At 47.5% G+C, this 9634-nt stretch overlaps 1 protein-coding gene across 1 annotated transcript; it reads right to left on the bottom strand.

Annotated features, from left to right (window-relative positions):
• Positions 1-8129: 8129 nt before the first annotated feature.
• Positions 8130-8918, bottom strand: LOC113565959 (40S ribosomal protein S3-like). Its single transcript, XM_026989387.1, is given in 2 exon segments — positions 8130-8726; positions 8729-8918. Coding segments are annotated over 2 exon segments (687 nt in total). The 5' UTR covers positions 8895-8918; the 3' UTR covers positions 8130-8205.
• Positions 8919-9634: the final 716 nt, after the last annotated feature.

The raw sequence follows: 9634 nt of genomic DNA, 5'->3' as shown, positions 1-9634 counted from the left end.
CCATTTGCAACACACAATATGGAAATCAGCCGCAGTAGCGCAAATGCAGCTGCTACGCAGGCAAATGACGGCTCCAGCAGAGAACCTGATGATGGACGGCGGCAGCTCCAGAATCCAGATGATGGCGGCGGCTGAAAAGAAACTAACGAGGGGGAACGTTGTGAGTTGCTGAGGACACCGCAACTCTACAGTTATACCCGATACTAAGTCAGTATGGCTCTACGACACTACAAAGAATGAGCGTGACGTCGGGCGCTGCGTAGCCAGTGTAAATTGATTTGTTCCTTTTGGCTATGATATGATCATTATCTATGATTCTGCGTTTTTAGTTTTCTCGTATCCTCAATGTTGTGGATGCAACAGATTTTCGTCCTTTGTTGTGGCGGAAGGGGGTGGGGCGAAATTTTGAGATATACGTTTTATAGTGAGATCTAACAGGAGTGCGGATACCAAATTTGGTTACTCTAGCGTTAATAGTCTCTGAGATTTGTGAATATCCCCAGATTTTCGTCCTTTGCGGGGGCGGAAGGGGGTGTGGCGAAATTTTGAAACAAACTCGTCTCGGTCCGATATATTAGGAGGGTGGATACCAAATTTGGTTGCTCCAGCTTTTATAGTCTCTGAGATCTAGGCGCAAATGTTTTACTCTAAGCAAAGCCGGCTATGCTACGTGTGTGTTAGAGAGAGACAGGGCGAGAAAAAATGAAATTGTTTTCTTGATGCTGGCTATAATAATAATACGATCCAATTCAGATTCCGCAATCTAAGAGATATGGTCATTCTCTACGATTCTGCGTTTTTGGTTTTTTGTCGTATCTCTAAAAATGTGGATGCCACAGATTTTCGTCCTTTGTGGGGGCGGAAGTGGGCGGGGCAAAGTTTTGAAATATTTTTATAGCAGTGACATGTCACAGAAGCCTGGATCCAAAACATCGTTGCTCTAGCTCTTATAGTCTTTGAGCATTAGGCGCTGAAGGGGACGGACAGACGGACAGACGGACAGACGGACGGACGGACAGACAGACAGGGCTCAATCGACTCGGCTATTGATGCTGATCAAGAATATATATACTTTATGGGGTCGGAAACGATTCCTTCTGGACGTTACACACATCCACTTTTACCACAAATCTAATATACCCCAATACTCATTTTGAGTATCGGGTATAACAATGTAAACAAAATAGCAATAAGTTTAGTGTTACCCTGGCATTTAGCCAAATTATCGATAGCTACTAAAAACAAAAAAAAACGAGGGGGAACGTTGTGAGTTGCTGCGGACACCGCAACTCTACGGTTATACCCGATACTAAGTCAGTATGGCTCTCCTCCGGCAGACGCCGCTAATATTTAATGACACGACAAAGAGTGCGTGCGAGAGAGACAGAAAATCAGTCTGAGCGTGACGTCGGGCGCTGCGTAGCCACTGCAAAATTGATTTGTTCCTTTTGGCTATAAAAATGATCTGATCTGATCCAGATTCAGCAATCTGATAGATATGGTCGTTATCTATGATTCTGCGTTTTTAGTTTTCTCAAATCTGCAATATTGTGGATGCAACAGATTTTCGTCCTTTGTGGGGGCGGATGGGGGTGGGGCGAAATTCTGAGATATACGTTTTATAGTGACATTTTAAAGGAGTGTGTGCACCAAATTTGGTTACTCTAGCCTTAATAGTCTCTGAGATTTGTGGTTGCCTCAGATTTTCGTCCTTTGCGGGGGCGGAAGGGGGTGTGGCGAAATTTGGACAGGAAACGGTCAAGGTCCGATATCACAGGAGTGTGGATACCAAATTTGGTTGCTCTGGCTTTTATAGGTTCTGAGATCCTTGAACTCATATTTTGCAATTGGCAAAACCGACCATGAAACCTGTGTGTTAGAGTGAGACAGAGCGAGAAAGAGTGAAATTGTTTTCGTGATTCTGGCTGTAATAATTATACGATCTGGTTCAGATTTTGCACTCTAGAAGATATAGTCATCTTCTACGATTCTGCGTTTTTAGTTTTCTCGTATCGTCGAAATTGTGGATGCCACAGATTTTCGCCTTTTGTGGGGGCGGAAGTGGGCGGGGCAAAGTTTTGAAATATTTTTGGAGCAGTGACATATCACAGAAGTCTGGATCCAAAACATCGTTGCTCTAGCTCTTATAGTCTTTGAGCATTAGGCGCTGAAGGGGACGGACAGACGGACAGACGGACAGACGGACGGACGGACAGACAGACAGGGCTCAATCGACTCGGCTATTGATGCTGATCAAGAATATATATACTTTATAGGGTCGGAAACGATTCCTTCTGGACGTTACACACATCCACTTTTACCACAAATCTAATATACCCCAATACTCATTTTGAGTATCGGGTATAACGAGGGGGAACGTTGTGAGTTGCTGCGGACACCGCAACTCTACAGTTATACCCGATACTAAGTCAGTATGGCTTTCCTCCGGCAGACGCCGCTAATATTAAACGACACGACAAAGAGTGCGTGCGAGAGAGACAGAAAATCAGTCTGAGCGTGACGTCGGGCGCTGCGTAGCCAATGCAAATTGATTTGTTCCTTTTGGCTACAAAAATTATCTGATCTGATCCAGATTCAGCAATCTGATAAATATGGTCGTTATCTATGATTCTGCGTTTTTAGTTTTCTCAAATCTGCAATATTGTGGATGCAACAGATTTTCGTCCTTTGTGGGGGCGGAAGGGGGTGGAGCGAAATTTTGAGATAAAGGTTTTATAGTGAGATCTAACAGAAGTGCGGATACCAAATTTGGTTACTCTAGCTTTAATAGTCTCTGAGATTTGTGAATATCCCCAGATTTGCATCCTTTGCGGGGGCGGAAGGGGGTGTGGCGAAATTTTGAAACAAACTCGTCTCGGTCCGATATATTAGGAGTGTGGATACCAAATTTGGTTGCTCTAGCTTTTATAGTCTCTGAGATCTAGGCGCTAATCTTTTACTCTAAGCAAAGCCGCCTATGCTACCTGTGTGTTAGAGAGAGACAGGGCGAGAAAAAATGAAATTGTTTTCTTGATGCTGGCTATAATAGTAATACGATCCAATTCAGATTCTGCAGTCTAAAAGATATGGTCATTCTCTACGATTCTGCGTTTTTTGTTTTCTCGTATCTTTAAAATTGTGGATGCCACAGATTTTCGCCCTTTGTGGGGGCGGAAGTGGGCAAAGTTTTGAAATATTTTTGGAGCAGTGACATATCACAGAAGTCTGGATCCAAAACATCGTTGCTCTAGCTCTTATAGTCTTTGAGCATTAGGCGCTGAAGGGGACGGACAGACGGACAGACGGACGGACGGACAGACGGACAGACGGACAGACAGACATGGCTCAATCGACTCGGCTATTGATGCTGATCAAGAATATATATACTTTATGGGGTCGGAAACGATTCCTTCTGGACGTTACACACATCCACTTTTACCACAAATCTAATATACCCCAATACTCATTTTGAGTATCGGGTATAAAAATACCAAATATTTACAGCCACTTCTGCAACTACATGTAATGTAGATAAGCTGTTGGCGCGAAATAATTTGTAAAATATGCTAATTATAAGAGTATAAACAAATAAAACGGTTCTCTCTTCATGTCAGCCTCCCTCCCCCCTGCTAATGCAGGTGGCGATGGGAATTGGTTCGACATGAAGAGAGACTACCAATTTAGTTCGCAAGACGAACACAGCAGAAAACAATTCCCAAAGGCTTGGAAATGTGCTAATATAACAATGATTCAGAAACCTGGAAAACCGCCGGATAAACTTGAATCCTACAGGCCTATCAGTCTTCTATCAGGATTTTAAAAAATTTTCGAGCTCCTCATTCAAACAAGTCTTTTTGATGAAGAACACTTTTCCATGGCCATACCAAATCATCAATTCGGTTTTAGAAGTCAGCACTCCGCTGAACAACAAGTTGGACGAGTCACTCAATTTATCCTCAGGTCATATGAACAACAACGACATTGCTGTGCTGTTAACATGGACATCCAGGAAGCTTTTGATAGAGTCTGGCACCAAGGTATACTCTGCAAACTTAAAACCATAATACCGGACAAATTATTGATTCTACTCACAAATTATCTTATGGAACCTTCAAAGTCGTCTGTTGTAATAATACCATATCAAGTCAAAAGCAAGTAGCTGCAGGAGTCCCGCAAGGCAGTGTCCTTGGCCCAGTGCTATACAATATATACACTGCTGACATGCCACAACCACAAAGAAGCTATACTCAAACGCAACTACTAGCTACTTATGCAGACGACGCGGTCTACCTGGTGTCTGCTTCTAACCCACGACAAGGCAATGAAGCCATGGAGAGGCTTCTAGCTGACGCTCACTCCTGGTCAAAAAAATTGGGAATTACCACGAAAACTGCTCATGTCTTGCACACACTCTCACCTGCGGAACAACAGACTCCAGCACCTAGACTTGCTGGTCAACACCTACCCAAAAAAGCGGTCCTTCCATACCTTGGTGTGCAGATGGACGAAAAGCTCAACTTCAACAAACATGTAACTGCTGTAGTCACCAAAACTAGGGCCCGGCTAAAAAAGATTGATTGGTTAATCGGCAGAAGCAGCAAACTTACCCTGCATCTAAAAGTCCTTCTCTACAAGCAACTGGTTGCCCCAATATGGCAGTATGCCTTGCCAGTCTGGGGACCCCTAACATCAAACATGCAATGGACAAACTGCAAACATTACAAAACAAAGCCCTCAGAGTAATTACTAATGCACCCTGGTACGTGAGCAATAAAACACTGCACGTGGATCTCAAAATTTCAACTATCAATGATATCTACAATGGACTCTACAATAACTACAACACCCGACTAATGCAGCACTCAAATCTTCTTGCCTGTGATATCGCAACACAACCATACATCCCCAGGAGGCTGGCCAGACCAAGATACGTCTCAATGATGGAACAACACAACCCAAACAGCAACAGAAGTCTGAGTGCCATCCAGATCACATTACCTTAACTATATACAACACTGTTAAAATTCTAAACAGCCATTATTGTAACCAATGTTACCCTGTCATTTTTCAGCCATGTCTGCTACTACACATATGTATGTAGATAGGCAGTAGGCGCCACACTTATTGTATAATGTGCCATTTCAACGGTATAAACACAATAAAAGCAACTCTCTCATTTGAGAGACTCAGTTTTGTTCGCATAGTCGAACACATCACAACAAAAATTTTGTTCGATTTAAAAAAAAAAAAAAAAATCAACTTTTAAAATGTTTTTCCTACTGTTTGTGCATCTGCTGACCAACTATGGCAGATCGCGAGAATCGTAGGGTAAAAGCTAAAAAACCGCCTCCCCCAATAATTCACGTGCACAAAGGCAAGTTGCCTGTTCCAACAGAAATGAGGAAGTTCTGCGACAATCCCATGGGAGTGAACAACTATGTTCTTGACTACCAAGACGGCGGCATGGTCAGAATTGTATGTAGAAGATCCTACAAAAAGCTGCTAATGTGCGTTGATGATGACGAGCTTCTGCCAGTAATCTCCTCCAGTGAGTAAGTACCGCTCAGCCATTCAACTCAAATACAACTGCTGTTGAGAAAACACTTAACAACCAAGGCAAAATGCCTGCAGCTCCACTCTTCCCTCAAGTAGAGCCATCTCAATCTGCAATGGATTTTTCAACACGAGTGCGAGTGACAACAGCGATCATACCAAATGCTGCCGGCCCCTCACGTGTTACTCCCACAGCACAAGCAGCCACTCAGGTATCACCTGCTATTGAATCCCGACCCGCCAAACCACCGCCAATAGTCCTTACTAAAGTAAGCAACATTGCTGCCACTTTAAAGGAAATTTCTCAGCTAATTCCCGTGGAGAAATTTTACACGAAGACAACTCCTGCAGGTGGACTCCGCATCATGTGCATTGATGTGAACTCCTTCAGAACCTTGCAGAACCACTTCAGGAACGGTGGATGCACCACCCCATCTTATACGTATCAACTCCAAACGGAAAGAGGATATAGAATCATAATCAGGGATCTCCACTATACCACGGATAAAGATTACATCATTGAAATGCTGGCTAGCTATGGACATGAGGCCACATTCGTTCGCTGCATGACTCGTCGCGGAACCCAAGAACCCTTCAACATGTTCAATGTGCAATTGAAGCCTAAGCCAAACAACGCTGAAGTACTCGTCATAACAAACTTGGGTGGGCAAGGAGTTAAAATTGAAGTCCAACAAAGCTCTGGCCCTGTTGTCCAATGTCATCGGTGCCAAAAAATTGGCCACACATACAACTATTGCCGAAGTGACTTCGTCTGCGTAAAATGTGCTGGACAGCACCCCTCAACAACATGCCAAAAAACCTTGCAGCAGCCGGCTAAATGTGCAAACTGCAACGGCCCTCACCCAGACAGCTATAGAGGCTGCATCTCCTTTAAAAATGCAGAAATGCGCAAAAAGCCGAGGGAATTGGCCCAAGCCAATATGCTACTGCAGAATCTTGGTATGCCGGCCATTCCCATGCCTAGGAATCGAAGCCAAAGCCGACGGCGCCAATCAAGCAAACTTCGCAATCCACAACTGAACGATCTAAGCTCCAGTACGCACCAAGAAGCACCCTCCACTTCAAACCAGGTCCTGAGCTACGCTGCAGTCGCCAAAGTGAACCTTCCAGCGAAAAAACAACAACAACCACTACAGCAAGAACGAAGATTGTAACGAACCCAAAAGGGTTCGCTACAACGCCTCTCCCAACGCCCAATAAAACAAAAAACCTGCTACTAAATTGCAGCACCTCGCCCAACGTAAATTGAACGCATGCTTTCCGTGTCCGTGTCGACGTTGGACCTCTCCGAGTCAATGTTCCCCGTGAGGTCGACGACTTCGCTGGTTCCGACGTGGTCTTTAGGTGCGGCGTTCATGGCGTTGGCTGATCTCTTATGGTGGCCTTAGAGTCGGAGGTGGCGCTATTTAACGAGGATTTACGCTGATGTTGCAGAGATGGCTTTTGTCGCATCGGCAGTGTTGCTTTTCCCTTTCAGCGTTGTACCTCGAGGAGGGTCCTCGTCAGCGGTTCTGGGGTGCAATTGGATCCTCGGGCTGCTTCGACAATGTTCTCGGGCCCTCCCGCTGACGGGTGCGTTTTCTTTTCCTTTCATGCTTCCGTGGGTTCGTGTTTCCGTTCTTCGTGGCCGGGGTCGTCTTCTGGGCTTGACGCCGGGTCGTTTCTTAGACTTCGTTGACCGTTGTCTGCGGTCTGGGGACGGTGTTCGTGAGTTGCTTCGTCGGGGGGGGGGGCGGTTGATAGAGTCTGGCCCCTGGTTTGGCTGACGTCGTCGTGACTTGGGGGGCGCGGTACGGCGCGATCGGCGGTTGTTGGCCGTTTTCTTTGCTCTGTGCTGCGTCGGCGTTCTGTTCCGGCGCCTTTGCGTTGAGGCGGCGGTATAATATTCCGATGACGCAGAGGGGAATGACGGTGACGAGTGTGAGTATGTAGGATGACATACTCTTCACCGTCAGTAAGTCGCGCAGGTCGCCGATGTGGTCGAGATTCTTCAGGCTTAGTTCACGTAGGAACGGTAAGCTGAGCCTCTCGTGGTGGTCCGTCAGGTTGACTCGAAACATGGCTGATACTACCGCTTTCCTCTTGGAATCGCCCAAGTGTTTGATGTACCAGCTGCCGTTCAATGTGACTCGGCTGGAGTACGAGATGAGGTATGTCCCCGCGATGTCGTGGGTAGCCCCCGCGTCGTCGATGACGGTCACGTTGGCGTCGTTTATGATGATCGTGCCGTGGTCGACTACTGTTATCGGGTCCAGATGTCCGGGTAGCGTGGCGCAGCGTGCGATGGATCCCGCTACTAGTTGTTGCGCGCAGGTAGTCACTCGTCGCTACCTGAAAAACGTTGCGGCGACGCTGGGTTCGCAGCTCCCGATGTTGAGTACTCGATTCTCGCATTCGGCCACCACTTCTCCGTCGCTGAAGTCCAAGATTTTGTTCTCTCGTTGGACCGGGAATATGAGCAATTTCTTGCAGATAAGCTTGGGCTGGGGGAACCTTATTAGGTACCGTAGTAGGTCGGCGTCTTGGAAGGCGGTGACGTTGGAGACTTCCAGGAGTTCCAGTTTGTTTTGTTTGTTGTATTTACGGGGCGACTCGGATTAGTCGCTCATTTGATGAACAGTAAAACTAAGTTTACAAAACTTTCGCCTCGGACAGATCGTCCAGGGGCTTGCTGGGTGGCGGGATCTTGTACTCCGTCTCGGGGGTCTCGTAGATCTTCTCCTCCTTGGGCTCCACCACAGACACGTTGTCGGGCAGTGGCTTCTTGGGGCCAATCTTGTTCTTGGGATCATAGGGCAACATGATCTTGACCTTGATGCCGAGCACTCCCTGGCGCAGCAGCACGTGACGTGTGGCGGTCTCGACGTAGTCGTTGCAAGGATCACCAGAGTGGATCATCAGGCCATCGACGAACTTCATCGACTTTGCACGTTGACCACGCAGCTTGCCGGACACGACAACCTCACAGCCCTTGGCTCCCGACTCCATGATGAAACGCAGCACACCGTAGCAGGCGCGACGGACGGCCAGTCCTCCGGTCAGCTTGTAACGCAGCGACTCAGCCTGGGCGATGGCGCACAGACCACGGGTGGCGACCTTCTCGGCGTACAGCTCGATGCGGCCGGTCTCGAAGTTGAAGCGCTTCTGGACCACTTGGTGGCCATGATGATGATCTCAGTGCGGGAAGGGGTCACACGCACCTCCACACCGGAGTAACCATCCTCGGCGAGCTCGAGAGTCAGGAACTCGTTCAGCTCAGCCTTGAAGATACCGTCGGAGACGAACTTGCGTTTCTTCGAAATTGGGAGGCTGGCATTCATTTTGACAACTCGCACGGAAACGTGGTAAGCAGAAAAGCCACCAGGCTTATGTTAGCGAAGTGCTGCTCGTTCAGCTCTCGGATGTCGGTGCCTGCGAGGATTGTTGGGCTCACCATCTTGATCTTGGCTAGTGTCAGTCCCAGGATGAAGTTCTCTAAGTCGGTGATAACGATTCGGTTTTTAGCTACGATGCTCTCTGCCAGCAGGCTGTCCTCTGCATCGTTCGATTTTGCGATGTGGTTCATTAGCCCGGTCATCTCGTTTAGTCGGGTCTGAATCTTTGAGTTGATCTCGATCTGCCTGTTGTTGCCGTCTGCCAGTTGGTTCTGCTTGAATTTCATCTGCTCCCAGTCGTCGAAGTCGGGAGTCCCGGCTACTACTTTCAGCGCGGTCCCGAGTATGTTAATGCTTCGTGTTTCCCGGTGGTGGATCCGTAGGGTGGCGACCAGGTCCCTGATGCGTCCTAGGTCGGCGCGTATCACCTGGGCCATCCTGTTCACCTTGAGTTCCTCGATGGTTTGCTGGGTCCGGTCGCGTATTCTTCGTAGGATGTAACGTTTGTGGTGGGGCTCAAGTATCCGGGCCTGTCCCAGATGACGACGTCGCCTTCGACAATCGGGATATAGTTCGCCGTGGAATAGTCGTTCAGCTTGACTGACGCTTGGGCGGAGGCCGTGAGGGCGAGGAGTGTCAGTAGGGTGTTCATGATTTGGATGTTTTCTTCGTTGGGTGATATTCGG

Source organism: Drosophila persimilis, unplaced genomic scaffold (genome assembly GCF_003286085.1).
Source record: "Drosophila persimilis strain 14011-0111.01,24,50 unplaced genomic scaffold, DperRS2 tig00000297-arrow-arrow-pilon, whole genome shotgun sequence".
Lineage (NCBI taxonomy): Eukaryota > Metazoa > Arthropoda > Insecta > Diptera > Drosophilidae > Drosophila > Drosophila persimilis.
This window is presented reverse-complemented; position numbering and strand designations above follow the sequence as displayed.